The sequence below is a fragment of the Festucalex cinctus genome, chromosome 15 (assembly GCF_051991245.1).
Source record: "Festucalex cinctus isolate MCC-2025b chromosome 15, RoL_Fcin_1.0, whole genome shotgun sequence".
Taxonomy (NCBI): Eukaryota; Metazoa; Chordata; class Actinopteri; order Syngnathiformes; family Syngnathidae; genus Festucalex; species Festucalex cinctus.
In genome coordinates this window covers 11,124,759-11,148,164 of record NC_135425.1, presented here as the reverse complement: position 1 = coordinate 11,148,164, position 23,406 = coordinate 11,124,759, and the positions used below count along the sequence as shown (strand labels likewise).

At 40.1% G+C, this 23,406-nt stretch overlaps 2 protein-coding genes across 16 annotated transcripts in view; one reads left to right on the top strand and one right to left on the bottom strand.

Annotated features, from left to right (window-relative positions):
• Positions 1–21: 21 nt before the first annotated feature.
• Positions 22–23,406, top strand: part of pum3 (pumilio RNA-binding family member 3) — a 24,650-nt gene continuing 1,265 nt past the window's right edge. The window contains exons 1-21 of one of the 12 annotated variants that reach the window (XM_077496609.1): positions 22–135; positions 7,111–7,206; positions 7,306–7,411; positions 16,616–16,680; positions 16,767–16,802; positions 16,899–16,967; positions 17,101–17,121; positions 17,218–17,286; positions 17,352–17,547; positions 17,642–17,717; positions 17,801–17,894; positions 18,493–18,559; positions 18,907–19,081; positions 20,623–20,726; positions 20,936–21,014; positions 21,118–21,216; positions 21,405–21,458; positions 21,550–21,630; positions 21,708–21,850; positions 21,944–22,166; positions 22,663–22,750. In XM_077496609.1, coding sequence (XP_077352735.1) covers positions 16,617–16,680; positions 16,767–16,802; positions 16,899–16,967; positions 17,101–17,121; positions 17,218–17,286; positions 17,352–17,547; positions 17,642–17,717; positions 17,801–17,894; positions 18,493–18,559; positions 18,907–19,081; positions 20,623–20,726; positions 20,936–21,014; positions 21,118–21,216; positions 21,405–21,458; positions 21,550–21,630; positions 21,708–21,850; positions 21,944–22,166; positions 22,663–22,750 — 1,738 coding nt within the window. In that variant the 5' untranslated portion in view covers positions 22–135; positions 7,111–7,206; positions 7,306–7,411; position 16,616. Of the gene's footprint in view, positions 136–320; positions 341–3,283; positions 3,404–4,796; positions 4,877–7,110; positions 7,207–7,305; positions 7,412–15,781; positions 16,172–16,615; positions 16,681–16,766; positions 16,968–17,100; positions 17,287–17,351; positions 17,548–17,641; positions 17,718–17,800; positions 17,895–18,492; positions 18,560–18,906; positions 19,082–20,622; positions 20,727–20,935; positions 21,015–21,117; positions 21,217–21,404; positions 21,459–21,549; positions 21,631–21,707; positions 21,851–21,943; positions 22,167–22,662; positions 22,751–23,406 lie in introns of those variants that run through there. The other 11 variants (XM_077496600.1, XM_077496599.1, XM_077496604.1 and 8 more) reach the window with 11 other exon arrangements.
• Positions 471–21,810, bottom strand: LOC144001932 (cilia- and flagella-associated protein 44-like). Of its 4 annotated transcripts, XM_077496591.1 has the most exons (35): positions 15,559–15,626; positions 15,387–15,443; positions 14,857–14,998; positions 14,090–14,252; positions 13,005–13,107; positions 12,708–12,924; positions 12,431–12,545; positions 12,168–12,332; positions 11,941–12,096; positions 11,813–11,860; positions 11,334–11,433; positions 11,025–11,119; positions 10,754–10,948; positions 10,445–10,555; positions 10,200–10,352; positions 9,851–10,033; positions 9,588–9,730; positions 9,240–9,519; positions 9,055–9,110; positions 7,905–8,067; positions 7,665–7,795; positions 7,279–7,484; positions 7,059–7,203; positions 6,791–6,968; positions 6,205–6,443; positions 5,845–6,061; positions 5,538–5,741; positions 5,170–5,359; positions 4,995–5,099; positions 4,734–4,864; positions 2,642–2,758; positions 2,334–2,535; positions 2,094–2,254; positions 1,869–2,003; positions 471–1,267 (listed from the first exon to the last, which is right to left on the bottom strand). In XM_077496591.1, exons 2-35 carry the CDS (start codon positions 15,424–15,426, stop codon positions 1,004–1,006), a joined length of 5,253 nt encoding a protein of 1,750 aa, XP_077352717.1. In that variant the 5' UTR covers positions 15,427–15,443; positions 15,559–15,626; the 3' UTR covers positions 471–1,003. The 4 variants fall into 4 exon arrangements, with proteins under 4 accessions (XP_077352717.1, XP_077352720.1, XP_077352719.1 ...); XM_077496594.1 differs by lacking the exon at positions 15,559–15,626 and adding an exon at positions 21,683–21,810 and having other exon boundaries at positions 14,857–15,443; XM_077496593.1 differs by having other exon boundaries at positions 15,387–15,624.

The following is a 23,406-nucleotide window of genomic DNA, read 5'->3' as shown; positions in this document are numbered from 1 at the left end:
GCAGGTTCTTACGTCTATGACGTCACAGTTAGCGATAGCATCATAATCAAGCATTAGACGGATACTGGAAACGGGACTGATCAACAGCCAAATTCAGTGAAAGAAACTAAACACATTTTGAGCTCAAACAAAAGGGTGAGTCACGCTTTGCTTAAGCTTCTGTTTCACTTAGTAAAAGAGTACGAGAAATTACCAGTAAGCTAGCGTCACTTTCTTATGTTCTTCGTCCAGAGGAGGTTGTTGCTTGCTTGTAGTTCATTTCCAGTCCAGATGAGCAGCGCGGATGGGACTGGGGCGTTTGTTTGACAAATGAAAACAAAAGATCACAACGACCCCTTAGGTACACTTCTACAATTTAGGACCGTCGGTTTTAAAATGTTTTGAGTCTAGACGGAGGTGGCAAAACGCTACTGAAAGATAAGTAAATAATTAGCCTATGTAGAGACAACAAGTAAAAATAAACATACAGATTCATTTCATTTAACCTTTATTTATCCAGCTAGAACATTTACAACAATGTGTTATTTAAAAATGCTGATTTAGTCCAAGGAGAATATGATCATACAGATTACAAATGTACAGAGGAGACTTGTTCACATTCAACTCCTTTACCTAAATAAAAGAACAAAACACAAATACAGACTGACAAGTAGGTGGATGCCAAAAATGTTATTTCTTTCCAATAATATGTTTTTTTTTTTTTTGTGACCCCACTAGACTGTTAGCCTATGTTGATTAATATATTTTTTATGGAACATGAGTTAACCAGAAAAATCCACTTGTTTTTATCCATCCCGTATGGCACATTTTGGATTGTCCTGCCACTTGCTGTTGACTGAAAATGATATTACAGTGCCTGAGGGCTCAGCTTTCGAACGTCACATGACCAAAGCAGGAAAACAAGTGAGCCGTGATGGTCAAAGTATCATTGAACAGTCAGCAAATAATAATTCTGAGAACATTTGTGTAGGTACAGTACTTGATGGCCTTTTGTGACTCTAAATCAGTTGTATGCGTTCCTGTCTCTAAGATGAACATTTGGTTTCCATGGTTTCCTTATGTGTTTCTGAACTGTTGGATTGGTTAAATGAGAAAGTGGAGGCAGCTTAGTCTGGCTGGTTGGTAGGTCATAGGCTTCTTTATGGGACAGAAGGCTGATTTCTCTACTGAGATTCTCCACCTGCTGCGACTGCTTTCTCACTAGCTCTTGAAGACTCAATATTTCATGTCTGTCGGCTCGCCTGCTGCAGTCTTGAAGATGTTTGCCCTTAGAACACACATGTACTTTATCATAACCACTCACATTATGTCAAATACACATGGCAACACATTAAGCATTTTCTGTGGAAAGGTCAGATAACAGTTTTCGCTGTCAAAATGGTACAAGCTACTGAGATGACATCTGACTGAAAAATAACACGTCATAGGACCACCACCTTAAAGAGACTAATTTCAGCAAGAGAAAATGCGTTGACAGTGTAAAGTGGCATTTTTATGAAAGCCTGTCAGAAACTTGTTAGGATGCCGAGCTGGAAGCTTTTTGATTGTGGTAAAAATGCATAATAAGTCTCCTTTAAATCTCGTTCAAATGTGTATTTTAAGCCTCTCTGTTGCAATACCTCGAAAATATGGCATTTCAAATAATGCTGTTATAAGTTGTGTACTACAGCCAGATGTAATTACTGTATATAGAAATGAAAACTGACCTGTTGGTCACTTAATTGTCTCAGATTTTGATGTGAAACCCAAATGTTTTGTGTCCAAAGTCAAAATCAAGGAATATCTCAACTGAAACTACTGAACTGTATACCCAAAGCTTTACTTGTGAATGTCAATCAATAATCATAGCATTCAATGTGTGAACTTACAATTTTCTTCTGCCTTGCATCGAGTTTCTGCTCCAGCTCCTTCTTCTGCTCGAAGAGACTATTCAAGCAGAGAAGTCGTTTTGTGTTGCTCCTTGTCATCTCCATCAGAGCCTGACGAGCTTTTTCTACTTTGACCTGTGAAAAGCAAACAAAACAAACAGATGAGAGGTGAATGTCAAATCTTTCTGGACATGCCCAAGCTAACACACGCAAAGGTCCACATACATCCCACTGTTTGATGTCTTTGGCATATGCAACTTCTTGAAGGAGTTTTTCCTGCTTCAACTCCTCAACTGTCCTGTTACCGGACAGCGTCTGCAGAACTTCCAGATCTACCTCTCTCCCAAACTTTCTCATCATTAGCTGGTTGCAAAGCTTCTCTAGCACTAAATCGAAACAAAATAATTTGATTAGTGCATCTGGGAGGCTCGAGGCCCTCTGGTTATGTGTCTACTTGGGTCTTACACTGGATCTCAGTGTTCATATCCTTGCGTTCTTGAAGGAGCCTTATATGCTGCTGCCTGGCTTGATTGTAAACGTCTGTCTGCTGGTGCTTTTCAATCTCCAGCTGGTTCACTCGCTCCTGCAGACGTTTCAGCTCTGTCCTGCTGAGTACCAATGCCGGGCTGAGGTCTGAAGGCACCTGGACTGCAATATCAAACTCAATCTTGAAGAAAAGGGAACGGAAAGAAGGCGTTGGCAGAATAATCAATCGAAAGAAGGAAGTTGTCGCTTTTCTTGAAATACGTAATAAAACCCTCAGTTCTCTTTACCTGGTGCAGTTTTAACGGAACCACAACATCGAGTTGGTTCATCTTATGCTGTTTCTCTCTGTTGGCTTGCTCCAAGTCATCCTCTGCTGCCTTGCGACTGATTTTCACTGATTTGAGCTGGTGGTTCAAACAAATAAGCACAATTTGAATTCTGCATGTGTGTGTCATTGTCACTGTAAAACAAAACAAAGAAAAGTAATATTTACTTGAAAAAAAAATGAATTTTTTTTCAGTCAGAAGTTCTGGGTAAATTTTACGATGAGGAATGAACTCATGACCTTCAGCTTAGGAGATAGCAAGTGTGGCATGGCTCAGGTGGTAGAGTAGCTGTTTGCCACAATACTGCATTGCTGGGGTGTCCAAAATGAGGCAAAAAAATGGTCTCACTCTCTTGGGGGTACAAGGATTCCACCTGACACCATCACTATACTAACACAATGTAGGAGCGGCATGGCTCAGATGATAGAGTGGCTGTGTCTCCCAACCTAAAGCTTGTGGGTTTGTTCCTCAACCCTTGAGTAGCTTTTTTTTTTTTTTTTTTTTTTTTAATAAACTGCTAAAATGTACTTAAAACTCTCAAAAACACTAACTTTACTAGGCTTTTTCAAGTGAACATTACTATTTTTTTTTTCATTCAAGCAGATAGCACTAGGGATGGAGGGATATGAGTCCCTCGGATTCACAGTGATCTCGATCTATCCCATCAACTGACCCTCCCTGCATATGGTGCACTGTGGCTAATTTAGGTCACAAACACATCAGGTAATGTTGAGGTAATGTCAGTCAGACTAAATTACAGTGGCCTGGCATTTGTCTGCTACCTATTTTTCTTTTCAAGTTCTACATGAATGTCAGAAGTTAAGAAGTGTCATCAGAGGCAATATCTGTGAGTTCTTTTGTGGTCAAAAAGGACATTCTCCTGACTTTTTAACAGATATTTATTGTGTCATGGTTTGGGTTTGCATTTTTGCTTATGTCATGGTTCAGGTTTAGTTTGGGTTTTGTTTGATTTTATCCTTGTGTTTCTCTGTGTTTTTCGTTGTCCTTGTGTGCCCGCCTAGTCTTATCAAGCTTTGTCCAGCCCACCTGTGTTTACCTGCCCTTCCTCATGTGTCAACCATTCAGCACCTTCTGCCACTCATGTCCTGTCCAGGTGTGCCTCATAGTGTCAATTAGTGTATGTTTATTTAGGCTCTTGTCTCCCCTTTGTCTGTGTTGATCCATTGTATGCTTTCCTAAGTTTCCTCCCGCCGTCAAGCTGCCCGTTTTTACCCTGAAGTCCCCCATGGTTTGCCTTAATTGTTTTTTTTTTATGTTGGTTTACTTCCTTGTTTTTTGCTTAATTAAATCTTTTTTTTTTGACTGCACCTCTGCTTCCTCGCCCTGCTTCCCTGCACCTGGGTCCTCAATCCTCCACACCTTAACAGAGTATTTTAACTTTCTCATTCACCTCCTGGTTTCATTCCATCAGTTTGCGAGATTGGACACGCCTACTCAGTATCACCAAAGTCTGCTCAAAAATCATTGGACCTGTTCGAGCTTTGCCTTCCTTTTGCAACCAACAAACCTTACACTCTGCTTACCTAATCCTGCTTGACCCCTCTCTCTCACTTCACCCAAATGTTCGAATGGCTCCCATCAGGCCGCAGGTTGAGATGCCCATGCTATACAATATAGCGGAGGAGGGATACATTTGTCTCCAGAGCAGTAAATCTCTTGAACAGTGACCACTCCCTTCCCAAACTGCGACCGACTGACAGAACACTTTAGCGTGAAGCACAAAGAACTTAATTTTTACTTGGCAATTGTTGGAATATTTTTTATTTCAGCACTTTGTATGTTTTTATGTTTGTTTGTGTAATGCCTGTCTTTTAATACTGCTCTGTATGCCATTGAATTGCCTCTCGGGGACAAAAAAAAAAAAAAGTTTTTGAATTGAATTTTACTGAGAACAGCTTCCATAAAAGTCAGATCTCCAGATCAGAAATTGATTTTTTTATGTTCTTGTTCCCACTATAACACTGCTGAAATGGTGCAAATTTTGCAATTAAATCACATCATTTACTATTTAACATTTAATTGAGCCTCTGACCTTCTTAACAAGGGAGTCACACTCCCTCTCAAGAACGTCAACACTCTTCTTCTCCTCTGTCAGCAGTTCTTCCAGGTCCAGTCGACGTTCACGAAGCTGCAGTATGTGCTCAAACAACTTTGGCTCACAGCCTGTGACCAAAAGTGAGTACACCCAGTGGGTGTGTTTAGTTGCATTCTGGGTGACTCATTATGCATTTAAAACAATGTGTAAAACAATCACTCTATGCACTGAGAAGAAAAGAAGAAGAAAACTACTGACCGGGAGGGCATTCTTCTGCAGCAGCTTCTCCATCCAATGCATCCCAATCATCGTCATCATCATCATCCCAGTTTTCATAATTGTCAAAGTCCTCCTCCTCTTCTTCTGCAAAATACATTTGGGACATGAAAACATAAAACACAACTCCCACTTATTCTGTGAAACCTCCCCTCACCTTCACCTGAGTGCTCCTTCTTGGTACGTTTTATTTTCCTTTTGAAAACTTTTGTGAGGTACTCTTCAAAGGTCTTGTCGTCACCCAGCGAGGCTTGAAAGGCTTTTGTTACAGCCTTCTCTTTCTCCTTCACCTTGGTTATGGCTTTATACTTCAGTTCCAGCGCTTCCTTACACTCCTCCAATTTATACTTTAATAAAAGTATTAAACAAGAAATGAGGCAACAGCTATACTATATCTGGAGTGGATTTAGAAGTCACATGTGAGAAATGAAGCCACTTTGTATACAAATGAACATGTACTAGTCCATAAATGGTGTACGTTGACAAATTTAAAAACGGTCACACTGCAGGTGACCATTTTCTCACCATTACGTTGTTCTCCTCCTTCACGCGTGTGTCAAGCTTCTCTTGCAGAATCTTCTCACTCTGGTCCACCTCCTTAAGGAGCAGCAGTTCCTGATTGAGTGTCAGCTGACGGAGGTTGCCAAGTTTTAGCCTCCAGTCCAGCATCAGTGCCTTCTGAAGACACATCATGTGCTCCTTGTCAAACTGAGTCACCATGCTCTCCATCTAGTGATAAAACAAAAGCACTTTGCAGTTTACCATTTCCTTTTTTATCTGAAGAATACTGAATGAAATAATGTGTGATCTAAAACTAAGCTATATAGCAGACCTTTTCCAGGAGAGAGTCCTGCATGTCCAGCAATTTGCTCTCCTTCTCCTTGCTCAGCTGCGCTGCTTCATCCCCTTTGGGTTCTTCGTCCTGTTCTTCAGCGGCAGTAGATAAAACCGACATATCGCTCACTTCCTCCATTCTTTCCATTTCATTTTCCAGTTGCTGTAGCAAACTAACGCCTCCCCCCTGATCCTCCAGCTCTGTGCACTGAAACCTGTAGTAGGTAGATGTTTTGGAAAACATCAAAGAATAGTGCAGAAAATACACGTTGTCTTCCCATGAACTAAGCTCTTAAGAACACTATCTTTAACCACAGATGTTGTGATTGATAACAAATATGAAATGTGGCTCCAGCACCTCTGGTTCCTCAGCAAACGGTATTTCTCTAGGACGGGTCGGGTGCATTGCATCTTGTCCGGGATTTCCCCTGGATGTATAGTGGGTAGTGAGGGTGCACGGTGTTGAAGATGGGATGGCAGAAGACTCTGGACCTTCTGGAAATCCCTAGCCTTAGCCCGCAGTTTTGATAAAAGTAGAAGTTTGGAGTCTCGCAAGGCCATGATCTCTTGGTTCATCTCAGTTTGTATCTTGCGTATCTGATGGGATAGATCGATGCCATTAATGTAAAAGTCATGCTTGTAGCTGATAAGTTTTCATCAAGATCATGGGTGGACAATCCCAGTCCTTGAGGGCCAGAGTCCGGCAGGTTTGAGATGTTTCTCTCCCCTAATGATCAGGATCGTTATCAGGCTTCTGTGGAGCTTGCAGATGAGCTGATCATATGAATCAGATGTGTTGGAGAAGGGAAAAATCTAAAACCTGCAGGAGTCTGGCTCTCGAGGACCAGGATTGCCCATCCCTGATCTAGATCATTAACATTTGAAGTTAAAAAAAAATCTGGAGCAAGTTGATACAGAGAATTAAATAAGTATAAGTGCTTTACATTTCCCTCCAGGTCCGTCATCTCTGCTTTCTTTTTGGCCGCATTCATTCGTAAGTGTTTTGGTACACTGAAGTTTTTGTCTGTTTTAAGTTTCAAGTCCCCAACACTTTCTTTGGCTTCACAAATGGCCTGCACGTCGTGTGGATCTTCACAGTTCTTCTTGGGCTTCTCTGTATAACTGAGATGCCAATATAATGGTTAATGTTGCATTAGTAAATTGCAATAGTTGAAGAAATCACTGGACACAAGTTTTTAGTGTGGAACTTACAATTTGTCCCATTCCTGCTTTCTCTTTTCTATCTTGGCTCGTGCCTGTTCAGCTTTTTCTGCGGCCTTTCTGAGCCTCTCTATCTGCCGATCTGCCAGTTTTACTCCTGAAGATCGAGGCACCAGAAGGTGTGGCACATCATCTTCTGGTGAGCACACATCAACAACACTGACTGTATTAATATACAGTATTCAACGGGTAAAACAAATACTTGACTCACCATCTGTTTCATGACTGTCTTTTGTAGTTTGATCTTTGGATTTTCTGCCTTCATCTGGAGCAGTTTCATTGCTGCTGGCCTCGCTGTAACTGCTCTGCTGTTGGGCCTGCACTGAAGAAAATGCTGGAATACGGTAAGTGGAGACTCTGTGGTGAGTGCGGATGGCAAACACAGTGACTACGTTAGACTCCAAAGAACCATTGAACCTGAAAGCAAAACAGACCAACATGGCTATTCAGTGTGGTTGCAGGACTCTGTTTAGTTTGTTTTGGCATTTACAGTCTTGACATCTGGGTTGAATCCATCCAACTGGAAAAATAAATATTACTATTTGTCTAGAGAAGTAACTTATATTATCATTGATAAAAGTCATTAGTAGTCAGTACCACTCCTGTAGCTTTTTTAGTGCAACATGAGAGCGTTGCTCTTCCCAGCTCAACTGTTCTTGGACCTCTTTTAATTTTCGGGTCTTCTCCCTCACAGCATGCGCTTCAAAGCACTTGTCGAGTTGCAACTCCTGCTTACAAATAAATTACAAAGAGATAGGAACCAAGTTACTTGGCTTTACTACATACTTCAATTTAGATTTGTTCATCTCATAGTCCAAATTTTACTGTTGTGTGTACCGTAAGTGAGAGCCGGGAGTGTTCTGGCAGGTCAAGGTTGTCCTTGAGCAGTTTTTTGAAAGCATTCTGAATCTCAGCTAGCCTTTTCCGCTTGTCAGATTTCTTCTTCTCAGCTTCCCGCCACAGGTGGTCTTTCTCCAACTTCCTTTTGAACATCTCGATGCTGAGTGGGCAGATCAAATCTGAATCACTTAAAGGGTCTGTCTGCCGGATTCTCAGGAAAATGCACTTTTTAAATACAGGATGTACACACTTTAACTTTCTCCCAGTCTACACATCTGTGTTTATGTTAATCTTTGGTGGTGATTTCGTCCTAAACCCCCACCCCCCCAGCCTGTATTTTGCCATTTTGTGTTTGTTTATTTTATTTTTTCACTCACTAACTCATAGAAGCTTACGTGTGTGAATGATTGAGTGAAGAAAAAAAATCCTTGCATGCTTTCAAATTGCCGCGGGAGTGACGTCAGGCAGCCGACACGTTCGCCCAGCTCCGTTTGTGACACGCCACCCCCCGCTCTGCGATTGGCTGGAGGGTTGTAAACACTTTCCACAGAAACGTCACGCTGTTTACAAAACAAACACAAAATGGCAAAATACAGGCTGGGGGGGGATGGGGGTTTAGGATGATATCACCACCAAAGATTAACATAAACACAGCTGTGTAGACTGGGAGAAAGTTAAAGTGTGTACATCCTGTATTTAAAAAGTGCGTTTTCCTGAGTGAATCCGGCAGTCTGCGCCTTTAAATTATTTTTTGAAACACAACCAAAAAATTTGCACTCTGGAAAGCTTAAAACTTGGGCTAGGATATTAGCGAAAGCTAATCCAGCCAATTGGCTGCCCTATGGCCCTAGATGGTAGCAAAGCCAAATGGCTTAGCCTCAGTGTTTGGAGTGTTAAATTGACATCTAACCCGCAATTTCTTCACCTCTAATCCTGTTGCTCAACCTGAAGTCTATTCCCTGCTAACTTTAAGGGCGAGTAATGGTTAGTGACTTTGAAAGGTTAGAGGGCACTCTAGCCCTTGCCCTAAGTCTCTAGTAAAGAGGAATTACTACTGGTCTAATCATGTCTAACTGCATAAAAGGTGCCATCTTATACCATGACACTACCCAAGGTGATATCCACTAACAATTGAGTCATACTCAACCTGTCAGCCTCTGGGTCATCGATGTCCTGAGCCAAATCTTCATTCTCAAGACCGTCCTAGTTGAAAGATTGCAATATATTATTTCTATGGTATTATATCAAATAGCTACTCTGTTAATCATCATAAATGGATCTATATTTGTACAGTATAATTTGAAAGCTTCTTTGTGGGATAAGATGGCTAACCCTTGGAGAAGGAACCATGGCCCTTTTCCTCTGCAAGCCTTTTTGCAGCTCCTCATGAGAAAGCATGTTGAAGGAGAAGATATTCCCATCATCTCCTGCCGTCAACACAAACTGCTCATCAAAGCTGCAGCATATGTGTCTCAGGTGTCCATAATTGCTGTCGTGGATGCTCAATTCCCAGTATGCCTGCATAGAAGTTAGGGTGTGGTTGTCTGGATCAAGAGGGTACACCCTGATGGAGCCTGAGTGCATGCCACATAGCATCAGCTGTCGGTTGGTGCTGTGACAAAAACAACCAAATATAAGCCTGACCGAATCACTATGTTATAGTTTCTTCAATCATCATACTTGAAGGTGACTGAACAAATAGCGTCATCATCAGCATTCAGGACAGTCAGGAAGTCAAATGGCTCATCCTGACGTTGGTCTGGATCCTCATCCTGATTCTCAGAGAACTTGCAGTGGTACAAGAAACCTGAGTCATACCCTCCCTGGAGACGAAAGTAATTAGGCAGGGATGCAAAAGAATTGTTCGTATAATGTCTGTAAATGTGGGTGTGTCAACAAATTGATCTTTTTTTTTTTTTTAATGTGTCTGTATGTATGTGTACCATTGAGAGCCAGAATTGGCCAGGCTGTGAGTAGAAACCACAATGAAGAGGACTACGAGGGTTAGGGATGAAAATGGGGGGTAACTCCTCTTCCAGCGTCTCCTCTTCCACAACTTGATGCTCCTCTTGCTTTTTCTGCTGCTTCACCTGTGACGCTTGTCGTCTTGCTATTTCCTCTTCTCGCTGCAACACATGGATACGAGTCATGCTAGTCACGAGGTTTGTTGATTATTTAAATGTAGTGAAGAATTGGTAGCATACATTTGGTTAGCTTGTAAATGAAGAACTGTTGTTGCAAAACAATATAGTTAACATTTACTGAAAACCCAACAAAGACGTGAAGCAAAACCTTGATTTGAGATTTGATGCTCTTAAAGTAGAAAGATCTCCTGGGTAGTTCCAGCAGTTGGTAGGATTTGGTTGGTTTCAGGGTACTCTGATCAGGACATGGTACCTCCACAACATGACCATTCTGACACAGGATTAGTAACCTGTTTTCACGCTGTACAAAATTTGGAATTGATACTTTTTTTTTCATGTTGTGCAATACATTTTGCACAGTCAAAATATGCTTCCCTTCAAACAGAGACTTACATGGGAATGAGGTGACCACTCCAGTAACTGTACTGGTCCGGGAACATGGACAAAACCGATTGGTTCATATTTTTCTCCAACAGTAAAGAAGAACACAGTGAAATCTGAACTCTGGGGACAATATATAGTAAATAACATTCAAACCCATGACAGTCCACTAATGTGAAACAAAATGTAGAAAAAACATCAGCTTAGTGACTTATTGAATTTGTGTTTCCATTTGATCGAAAGAAAAGTCCTCCGGACAAAATAAAACTGCTCTGATGAACTGTGTGGAAAGTCTGTAAGCGGATTATAAAAGGTGCTTACCCCAGTGGCTAATATTTTCCCATTGCGCTTATATGCAAGAGAAGTTACAGGGGCATTATGCGGCTTGAAGGCTTGTTTGAGTCGAATGTGGGCATCTCCTTTGTTGTTGTGCAACCCTGTGGGGTCAAAAATCTCCAGTAAGCGAACCACCCCATCTTCAAATCCTGTCACCAATAAACCTCCACTGTGATTCACCTGCAAACAAATATTGATTATTCCATTACTCAAGTTATATGGCTATGAAGTGGTAGAAATGCATTTCCATACTAACCGAAGGTGGGGCCCAGTGAAGAGCAGTTCCACCTTGATTGAATCGGCTACAAATGAGTTCTGTTTTTGCCAGAAAGTCAAAGACTCTGATGGAACCTGGAAAATAGAATATCCAGAAAAATAGCAGCAGATGTTTTGTGACAGTGGTTTGAAAATATATTGACATATGGACACATTTAATGATGATAATAAGTGATTGTAGTCATTACGTTTGTCAGCAACCATTGGGCATTCTTTTTAGTGTTTGACTGAGACATCCTAATAATTGTGTTCATGTGTAGATACTGTACATATAAAAATAAGGACTCACGGTCCAGAGCAGTTGTGGCCATTAGATGACTTTTCTTTGACACATCAAGACCCTTGATTGGTCCGGCATGGAAAGATAACAGGCACTGCGGATCAGGAGTCTGCTCACAGAGACGTCAGTTAATCATTCAAGTGTGCTTAAATTGCTGCAGTGTAGTTACTAGAGCAGAACATACATAGTCAATTATTAGTAGTTATGTCGACTAGTCTGTACAAACCAACCAAGACAAATCATATTCAACATTTGTTTCTTAACTATGTAATGTAATGGGTATGGGATGGACTTATCTCTTCTTCTTTCTAGCATTCATACAACAGCTCATGTTCTCCATGAACCTACTTCAACTTAGCCAATCAAATTTTTGCACCAGGTTCCACAATTTGGTCATCATACTGTTCATTCAACATGATCCTTTAAAATTTCAATTTGATTCAAAAGTGAAGGTAAACAATGCTTTATTATGTGTAGACAAGCCTCACAGTGTATGTGAATGAAAGATCCAGTTTCCAAATAGCTCCATTGGAATCCTACAAAATAAAAGAGATTAGGTTTGTGTCATTTGCTGAAGTACAATTTTTGTGAATTTTTGTGAGAGATGACTGGTAACCTGAGCAAACCAAACAGTAGAGTCAGGCTGGGAGCTTTTCACTATTGAAGAGAGACATACATTGCGCCCAACCGTCATCTCATTAATGGGCTCCATCTCAAACTTGCCGCTTTCACTGCTACTATCTGCATTGTCGATTGTCTCAAAGTCCCAGCCCTGCAGGCTCAAAGGGAGGTTACAATGTCATATAGCCAACAGGACCACCTTTCAATTATGCAATCATTTACCCGGATCACTCCATCAGAGCCAAAGGTCATCAGTTGTCCATCCTCTAAGGCAAAGGGCTGGACAACCCCTGCATGACAACATTGTCCTCCCTTGCTGCAGAGCTCCACTTTAATGGCATTTCCATCCCATAAAAGTAGGTTACCCCAGCTTGAGCCAGACACCACCTATGAGGATGGACAACGGTCAAAGCCCTGCATTGTTGTTGAGTCAACCAGTGCCTTCCTTAAATAAACCCAACCTGTCAGATAAGTAGGTGACAAACCTTTCCATCGGGAAGTTCGATGTAGCTTTCAATATCTGTAGCTGCAGTTTTTCCAAAATGGCCCATAAGTCCTTCCAGTTTGAGACCTGTAAATGTGCTGGCCATTCTCCAGAACCTAGGCAGAGACAATATTTGAATCATAAATGGGCATTGAAAGGGTTTTGTTTCAGTATGATAATATCTAATCTTTGTTTTTTACATGACTTGAAACATTTCTATAATGACACCATCGACAAAACAAATGCAATTTAAGAAGAGTAAATAGTGTGTCCTTTACTTGATGTGTCCAGATCCTGATGATGTCAGTAGTCCAGGGTTGTATGGGGAGAAGCTCACTCGGTAAACCTCCTGAGAAATTGCTTTGCACCTGAGCATTACCTCCTCGTGTCTCCACTTCCACACTGTCAACATGTAGTCTGGTGCACTGCCCAAGGTGGCCAGGAGACTCCCATCACTGTTAAAGTTCACAGAGCTGAATGCAAGCTCTGTACCATCTATGCACAGGAAACACGTGATCAGATGCAAACCCCCAGGGGAAATAATGATAACAATAATGGATTCTGGTTCTATTTACCTCTCAGGATACGGTATGCTTGTAATGAAGGATATTCATATACTATCAGGAGGGGATTGTTCCCTTTTTCTGCCACGACAAAGTACTCTTGGCTTGGATGTACCTTTACATACACAAACTAAATATTAATCACATGGACCTATTGCAAGGATGGAGATTAGATTGAGGGCATTGGTGGTAGTACTCTGTAATGGTTTAGATTCTATTTGGCTGTTAGCCTTGGATTCTCTAAGTCCTGCACATGCTGTCATATGGTGTTCCACAGGGTTCAATTCTGGGGCCTCTGCTGTTTTCACTGTATCTGCTGCACCTGGGTTCCATCTCAACAAAACTTGGTATTTCTTTCCACTGCTATACAGATGACAGTCAGATTTATGTCCCAGACATGTCCCAGAAAAGACACATTAAATTTTATGGCCCTAAATGTGTTTTTTTTTAGTCCATGAAAGTACATTTAGATAGTTCTAGATTTAGATCTTCAAAATGAACATGTGCCCCATCAAATTAATGCTAGAATCATAATCCTGATGCTAAAATAAACTAAATACAGCAAGAATTTTGAGTTCACAACATTTGGTTCGCAACATTGTGAGCCTTTTATGGCTCTTAATGCGTTTTCAGCGCCATCAAAATATTCAAAATTAACATGTGCCCCACTAAATTAATGCTAGAATCATAATCCGGATGCTAAAATAAACTAAATCAAGCAAGAGTACACAACATTTGGTTTGGGTTTGACAGCCATTGACATACATACAACGCAGACACATTGGTCTGCGGGCCAAGAGAATTGCGGATTGCAGATAAGGCAGTTGCTAAGAAAAAATAAATTCATCTTCCAGACAATTTTGAAGAGATTCTGATTCAGCAATTAGTAACTCAGTTGGGGGAGTGGTGCACCTTCAACACTGCATGGCGGTGATTGGTTGTTGCTGACCTCAAATCGGAATTTTGTGGCTAAGTGAGGACGAGGACCTCAATTCCATTTTTCTAAGAGGAAGCAGTCTGGGCTCTCCTATCTCTTGTGCTCAGGTTGCACACAGAGTTTCTGTTGGCTCCTTATAATTTCTTTTGCATATTCTTACCCCAATTGCACCAATTCCGCCGCCACTGCAGGAGCGGATGTATTTCTGCTGCTTGGTGGTAACATCAAGCAGGATCAGCATCTGACCAGCAATAAAGATCAGAGTTCTGTCTTCCAACAGTTGCAGGTTTGCTCTGCGCCTACAGTCGTAGCCAAAGCAGTGACTTCAAGAAGATAGAATTAAGGTTCAAATGATTATTTTCTTAAATCAGATTAATCGCATCTTAGAATTTTGATTAATCGTGATTAATCACTTAACACAACCTGTGCTACCTTCAACATAGCCATCCACTGTCAAGCGAAATGAGCATCTGCGGTTAAAATTAATGCTGCGATTAATCTGCATTTATACATGATTAATGTGATATTTTTTTGTGATTAATCAGTGAGTTAACGCTTTAACTTTGACAGCACTACTTTAGAGCCACCTAAATCAAGCCCAACTTATTATAGCAACAGCTGCATCCCGAGTGAAGGTTCTTGGGTGGTTAAGAGTAAAAATATAATCTCAGTGTTTGAGTTTGTTGTTTTTATGGGGAAAATATAAGAAGAGTGTAGAGACAACATTCAATGATGCCTGTAACTTTTTTTTAATATTCTTTCATTGATTGCACTTAAATTAATTGTGCAAGTGTGTCAAAATTACAATTAATAACAGTTTTTCTGTAGTTTCAAAACAACTTTTCGTGGATAGGCATAATTTTTGACATGTCACTGAAAGGGGTTTCTTGCAAAATTAAATAAATGAATAAAATACATGAAGGATACGAGAGAGTCAGGAGGTTCTCTGGAAAGTCAGAGTCAGGTGTGATGAACGGTCTTGAATAAAGCTGCTCATATTTGTAGCACATGTCTGCAGAGAATTGTTTCTCCTCAGCAGATATCCCACTGTGATCACAAGCCACTCCAGCTCCAGTGACAACAAAAATAAATAAATATATTGACAGTTATCATCACTGATCAGTCATATCATTTTTAGAAGGCAGTAATCATTACTCACCATCACATTAAATCTAATGTAACAACTGTTTTTTGACTAAGTTGACCAAGTTCATGTGTTGATATTGGTTTAATTGATTTACAATTATTTGGCCCAGTAATCAACAACAGAATTTGTGCTGGGGTTTTGTTATATATTATTGTTTCATTCATAATTACATTTCTTGAACAATCATTTGAAGTTACTGGTCTGTTAAATTGCCTTAACGCAGTATAATTCTAATTATATTGTTCCAGTATGTTTATATATAAGTTTATATATGGTAAATACTGTCATTCAGGCATAATGTGTGTGTCACCATTTTCACTGGCATCCTGAATTGAGGGGGTTGTAGACATTTTCACTCCTGGTGGTCCTGAAACAAAATGCGGGGGAAAAAAGAGAGAAAAGTAGCATTTACATTGTTGGTCATATGAATGATGGTCACATGACACGTTAAATCTATGCAAAATGGCGTCAGTTGCGCTTACGTTTTTACTTGATCGTCTCAATTTCAGCGCGTCTCATGTCCAAACTTTTCTGTCCTGTTACGTTGTCTGTAGCCAGGCAACAGAAGGACATCCCCAATACTGCTAAGCCTGTTGGTTACTGTAGTCCTCGCCCAGTGTTTTTTTTTGTTTTGTTTTTGTAATATATATATATATATATATATATATATATATATATATATATATATATATATATATATTTAACACAGGTCATTTAAAACCACTTGTGAAATTTTAATGATTAAAAGTAATTAATATTTTTGTTGTATCCTAAATATTAATCGCTACCTTTTATGCGTGACACTCAAAAACACAACTGAAAATGTTGTTTCACAATCGTGTACTCTTCCCTTGCTGACTTCATAACAGCCAAAATAATTTTAACTAATGTTTATATAACCGCGTTTGTGTAACGTGAACCTAAATCAAATTCCCAAGTTATTACTTCTGTTTTGTGCAGCAGCACTGTCGTAAAGATGTGGACGTTTTACGGCTGCAAACGCTGAGTTTGATTGGAGCTTTCGGTGTCGTAAATCGTGGTGGTAAAACACGCATGGACAGTTTGAGACGGCGTGTCTGTAAATCTGCAATCAATGTGAGTAAGCGTATTAAACTAACGGTATTAGTGGCGTTATTATTTGATGTGTTATTAGTAGCTCTCAAGTGTGCGAATTTTTTTGAAAGATTGGTTGTCGAGAGTAGCAGAAATCCATCACACGATAAAAATGGCGACAGTACCTACAATGTCCTTTACCCAAGAAATTCGGTAGTTACATAGTTTAGCATCTGCAGTTTATTTCCCTTCCACGAGTTCTTTAAAATAGTTTCCTTTTGTGAGACTGATTTCCCTTAACTTTCCTATTAAACTGTTTGTATTCAATATTTAATTAGCTAATTCAATGAACTTTCCATTTTCATACTCTATCAAAATCATCTTAATTCTGTCAAGTTTTAAGACTAAACATCTGGGACTGTAGATGTGTGTACTGAATAAATACATATATATTTTTTCCTGATCGTATTTCCATCAATTGTCTAGAATGGAAGCTAAACCCAAAACAGCCTTTATCCCCAAAGGAGGAAAGTTGAAACAGAAAGGCAAGGGTAAGATGGAAACACTATTTCAAAACAACTAAATGCTCATTTTGAAAGTTTGAACCTAATGTTGTCATTGACATGTCGCTATACAGATTCTCCTGGGAAAGCACCTGGTAGTAAGTTAACTGGTAAAAAGCCCTTCAAACCTTACAACAAGAAGGATATAAAGAGCAAATTGGGAAAGAGTGGTGATAACACTAAGAAACAACAAACATTTGTTAAAGGTGGGAAAGGGACAAAGAGAAAATTCCCTTTTGACGAAGCGGGAGGAGACTATGCAAAAGAGGATGGAGGTAAGAAATGTCAAATTCCACACACTTATACTATAGAGAGCGTTTAAGGGAAAGATGGAAACACCGTTTAACAACTAAATGTTCATTATGAAAGTTTGAAATACCTAATGTGGTCATTGACATATCTCTACAGAATCTCACGGCAAAGCAACAGGTAGTAAGTCAATTGGTCAAAAGTGCTTCAAACCTTACAACAAGGGCAAAGTGGACAAAAATGGCAATAACACCAAGAAACAAACATTTGGTAAAGGTGGAAAAGGGGCAAAGAGAAAATTCCCTGTCGACAAAGGGGAAGGAGACAATGCAAAAGAGGATGGAGGTAAAAATGTCAAATTCCACACTTAGATTAGAGAACGTTTAAAGTGATTTTATGTGTGTGACCAGGTCCACAGGCAAAGAGGTTCAAGAAAGGTGACTTTAAGCCAAAGAAGAAGCAGTCAGCACAGCAGACAGATGAAGAACTGAAGAAGAACAGGCTACAGAAGAAGAAAGACCTGAAAAAGAGCAGACAGCAAGCAGATCGAAAGGACATGTATCAAATCATCAATCAGGCCAAACAAGTGTGGGGAGACCTAAGATTGTACGTAGATTCCCACGGGAAATAGTTTGAACCGGTTTTGACCTCTGCTAAATATAAAGAATCGAATTTGCGTGTCCTGGTTGCGTGTCCACAGGAAGAAGTGTGAGGGTGATTTGAAGAGGAGGTTGATGAAGGATCTTCATGACCTAATTAGGGGGAAGTACAAACAGGTATTTGTCAAAAGTTTTTCAAAAACCAATCTATGCAGGTTGCATGTCTGTATGTGCTGAGCGTCACCATCTTCCTCCACCAGATGGCGTATGCTCACGACTCTGTGCGAGTGCTGCAGTGTTTTATCCAGTGGGGCAATCACGAGCAGAGACAGGAAGTGTTTGACCAACTTAAAGGTGAGGTGTCAATATAGTGGTTGTATCCATCCAGCCATCCATCGCCACTAGTAGAAAATGATGATATTGTCCTTAAAGGAGAAGTCAACCCAAAATGTTCTTTCCAGTAAACTTTTATACTAATCTAAATACGACATTCTGGTTAATTTGGTCACTTGCTGTCGACTGAAAATGACTACCAATCACAGTTCAGTTTGCAAATGTCACATGACCAAACTCAGAAAACAGGTGAGCCCTGATTGGTCGTTTATCTACGTTGCCCTTTGCAGCTGTGACGTCATCTTCACTCGACAGCAAGTGTCAAAATGGCTGCCATCTGAGATGGATGGATAAGAAAATGTTGGGGTTGACTTCCCCTTTAAACATCGTGAAAGGGTTTTATGACAGTGATAGTTTGAACCTTGAACAAATTAATTTACGTTATTTCCTATGTGGAAATTGTATTTTAAATGTAACGAGTACAATTCTATTTTTGAGCCATTTTGTAGCATCCATTTGAAAGTGAAACATTGCTAATTTGGAATGATTTGATAACTAGTGTTATTCATTGGGGAAAAAAAGGCTTTGCTTATGTATGTTGTCACCTTGTCTGCTGCAGATGATGTCATTACTTTGTGTAAGTCGCAGTATGGCAAGCACGTGGTGAAAAAGCTGTTGATGTACGGGTGAGTTGAACCTTTTAACCCATTTAACTTAATAACATTGCACAAGTCTGACACAAAATATTTATTTTTTAGGGAAAAGTTGGATTTATGTGATTCAACATCTGAGCATTTTTTCATATAAAATCTTCATAACTATCTATCGCACTCCTAAATTAGACTCGGCCAACCTTTAATCATAGAAATTCAAGAAATTCTCCCAACACTGTGTGCTGCATCATGTAGTAGTATACATTACGGTACTTCTACTTGGAAACTTTAATTCACAATATGACTCTTCCACTAGCCGTTCTGCTGTGGAACGCCTGAAGCTCCTCACCATCATGTTCCTTATTGTATTCACACTACAGGAATAAGGAGCTGGTGGCGGCTGTGATGCAAACGTTTAAAGGTAACGTGCGTCAGATGCTTCGCCACGCTGCCGCTTCCGCCATCATTGAGTACGCCTACAACGACAAAGCTGTGCTCGCGCAGAGACTCATGCTCACCGAGGAACTGTACGGAAACACCTTCACCGTCTGTAAGGTACACAAACACACTGCATTTAGATCAGGGATCATCCGTGTTTTCTACACTGACTTTTAGATAAGAGTTTCTGTCTATGCCTTGTTCCAAGTTAGCTGAGATGGCTCTGAAATAACTCCTAAGCTAAGACTCCTTGCTAGGAATTTGTAGGCTAAGTTTGGAGCTCTGTGAGAGAATTCTCAGAATCTTTTGGAATATGGGCCCGGATCTTTGTCTTCTGTTAGTCCACCATCTAGTGGCCGAATGGCGGAGGTTATTTGTCTGCTTAAAAAAAAAAAAAAAAAAACTCACTGATTTAGTACTTAGTGGGTTTTTATTAAAGACAATAGTGTTCCCTCGTTTTTAGCGGGTGTTACGTTCCAAAAACTACCCGCGATAATGGAAATCCGTGTTAATAAATAAAAAAACAACAAAAAAAACATTTATATATATTTTAACATTTATTATAAATGTTTTTTCGTTTTGGTAGAATTTTTCTTTATTATAAATGCGTTTTTTCATTCATCATATATGTTCTTTTTTTTTTCATTTACATTCATTATTTCCATTACAGTATGTTTTTTTTTTCTTTTTTTAACTTACCGTATAATACTTTTTTTTTCATTTGTTTTTTCATTTTGATATGATTTTTAGTTTATTATGAATGCTTTTTCATTCATTTCTTTTCCATTTACAGTCATTTTCCCCATTAAAAGCATGTTGTTGTTTTATTTACTTATCATACAGCATATATTTTCTATCTCCGGAATGCAATGTCGTGGAGCGACACGTTCAAAAGGTCTTGTCGGGACGAATCCGCTGATGCCCGGTCGGACGTAGGGTTTGAGAGATACGCCCGCGCAAAGGCCCAAAAAAATAAAAATAAAGAAACCAAAAAGCACACAGTTGAAAAAAAAAAAAAACACGAAACAGCGAGGCCGCGAAAGATGAACCCGTGATAAACAAGGGAACACTGTACAGCGCATTGAGCTTCACCAAAACACAGGAGAGAAAGTTCTGAACTTCTTAAAAAGCACTTATAGTCCAAAATATAACCTGCCACTCGGTATTAGGTGTTCATCACTTAACCAGTAGAGGGCAGTCATGCACTAAAAATGCCAGAAAAAGACAGGAACAGGATGTTATTAACCTGATGTAGCTAACAGCTAGCATAATTTAAAAAAAAAATAATAAAGACTGCGTGCATGGGCAGCCCAATTCCTGATGGAGAGCTAATTACGAGTGGTCTTTCTGAACTTCACTTTGATTTAATTGATTCAAAATTCAAACATTTGATTATTTAGTTTTAGAGTCCAAAATTACAACTTTATTAGCTGGCAATGTTTAAACTAAGTAACATTGTGTCATGTGCACACCCCATTTGGGGGCTCATTGCAAGAGACAAGCCAGCCCCCAGAGCCGACTTATAGGTTATAGACTCGTTGTGCTTTAATTCTTGATTGTTGAAGTGTTTGGACTGTAGCATGGCAACACGTCTTAGAACTGTCTGGGTTAAATTGCATAATATGTCTTCATGCTGCACGCGTTGTCAATGTGCGCAGACATCTGTGTGCAACACCATCGAGAAGGTTGCAGAGGCCAACCCGGACAAGCTGAACCAAATCATCATTGATATGAAGCAAATACTGACTCCAATGGCACAGAAGTAAGAGCACTGAAAGTGGTTCATTATTCACCACGGAGAATTATGACCAAAATATTTAGATTCTTATTGTGAGTTTTGGCTTGAGTTGATTGATTTTTTTTTTTTTTAGATTTTATTCATTTTCATGATGAAAAATCTGAGAACATGCAAATAAAGTTTAAACTAGGATATGAAAATGTGATGTCATCATGTGCCGTTTTTTGTTTCAGGGAGCAGGTCATCAAACATTCTTTGGTCCACAAAGTCTTCCTGGACTTTTTCTTGTTAAGTCCTGATAAAGAGAGAGCGGTAAGTTTGTGAATTATTTGTCTACCTTTGTGCTGCAATTGGCTGCTACAGTATGGTTAGGCAGTGAGTGTGATTTGTTGACAGACATTTCACTTCATTACAGGAGATGATTGAGTCCATAAGGGAGGCGGTAGTCTACATGGCTCACACCCACGATGGCGCTCGAGTGGCCATGCACTGTCTGTGGCACGGGAATGCCAAGGTAAATGATGAGATGAAGACTTGGTGTTCGTTGCTGCCCTCTTCTGGCATCTTTAGGAAATTATAAATGCTTCGCAGGTCATCGATTATGCGTAGATTTGTGCTATTGGTGGCAGAGCTGGATTGTTTTAGTAAAAATGCACTGTAAATTTAGTCCTACCTCTGTTTAAAGTTGATTTTGTGTTTCAGGACCGGAAAGTCATCATCAAAACAATGAAGACGTACATGGTGAAGTTTGCAACAGTGAGTTTTAAACACCCTCCCCCACGCTGTCACTTTTAGGCAACTTTTCATCACAGAACAGATTTAACATTTGGCTGTGTTGTCTCCTCAGGGAGAGTTTGGCCACCTGGTTCTTCTCGCCATGTTTGACTGCGTGGATGACACCAAACTTGTCAAACAGGCAGTGTTGTCTGTAAGTCTACAGGACCCCCCCGTTTTCTCCTTTACTGTATCAAATGTCTTACCATGGCCGTTTTCTCACTTGTCCAGGAGATCATGTCATCTTTGGATGAGGTCATCAGCAACAAGTATGGCAAGAAGGTTCTGCTGTACCTGCTGAGCCCCAGAGACCCTGCGCACCTGCTACCCGAGATCATCAAGGTGCTGGAAAAAGGAGATGGAAATGCGCATAGGTCAGACAAAATTATTATTTGGAGTCACTTTTTGGCATGTTACTAATCACACCTGATGGAAAAGTTATCATCTCTCTCTTCTTCTCCCACCAGTAAAAAGGACACAGCCCTTCGAAGGAAGGAGCTGCTTGAGGTGGTCTCACCGCCGCTGCTGGATCATCTGCGCGACAACGCCGCCGCCATGGTCATGGACAAGGCCTCCAGCGTGACAGTTAGCGACATCCTGGCGTCGGCCTGCGGCGACCTGCGACCCGCCATGGAGGCTGTAGCTCAGCTGGCCAATCAGGATCTAGTGCCAGGAGGCGTCGAAGGACAGGTGAGTGTGAAGGAAGCAGGGCTGTTTTGTATTTAAAGGGGAGGTCAACCTTAAACATTGCTTGACTATAATATATGTCACCTCACTAGTCTAAACATGACATTCTGATTAAGAATTACATTGGAATATGAGTTATGAAGCAAAATCCAGCCATTATTAATCCATCTCAGGGGGCGGCCATTTTGCCACTTGCTGTCGACTGAAGATGACATCACAGGGCTCAGGCAATGACCAATCACAGTTCAACTGTTTTCTGAAGCTGAGCTGTGATTGGTTGTTACCTGAGCCTATGAGATGGCTAAAAACAGGTGAGTTTTGCTACTTTACTTGTATTTCACTAATGCATTGTTAACCAGAATACCATATTTAGATTATTGGGGCTGCATAGAACATATTGTCAAGAATTTTTTGGCAGGTTGACTTCCTCTTTAAAATCATCACAATGCAAAAATGTTTTGAAAATAGCACTAAAAAGTGTTGCATCTCTCTTTTCTAGCTCCACATGGCAGAACATCCTGCAGGACACCTGGTGCTCAAATGGCTCATAGAGCAGGACGTCACTCTGCTGGAGGCTGGCAAAGAAGGTGACTTCAGAACAAATAACCGAAGCAAGCAACCTTGATTGATCTCTTATACTTTGCTGCCACCTGCTGGCCGTTTTTGTAATAACTACCATTGTTTCAAGCATTCGCTTATTTCAGAGGCTGTACCAAAGCCGTCTGTATGCTCTAGCATAAAAAACAAAAAACGTATAAATATGTCTTTGGCAGCATGGTAATATTTAAAATAGAACATATTTATACGTGTTTGGGAGTACATGAGTTAAAAGGTTTATATTCATGCTTAACAGAATTTGACCTGGATGACTACTTCGAACACAAACCAAAAATGGTTTGTTAAAATAGAAGCAGTGCGACATATGTAATCAAATGTGACACGCATCCAGCTAACTAGTAACACAAACACACATAGATATGACAAGGATTAATGTCCTAACCTCATTAAATGTATTGTGCCACGCACTGCAACATTATGGGGGAGGGAAAAAAAGAAAAAAGAAAAGTCCATTGATGTAAATGCAATTTTAAGGGAAAATGCTTATATTGTGTGTGTATACATAGTCTTATTGGTTTAATTTAAAAAAAGTTTCAAAAATATTTGAAAATTCAATATAAATATTTAAAATAAATGATATATGGTCCCTTTATCAAAATGGAGATTGAGGTTGCTTTAATACAGC

Bases quoted from the DNA above. Each gene is read 5' to 3' on its own strand.
- LOC144001932 (XM_077496591.1), bottom strand. From the start codon at position 15,426: ATGTCTACAACCCCCTCAATTCAGGATGCCAGTGAAAATG. The intron at 5,742-5,844 runs GTCTGCTATATA...TTTTATCACTAG, and splicing joins AGGACTCTCTCCTGGAAAAG to ATGGAGAGCATGGTGACTCA. The intron at 2,004-2,093 runs GTATGTGGACCT...TGCTTTTCACAG, and splicing joins AAGACATCAAACAGTGGGAT to GTCAAAGTAGAAAAAGCTCG.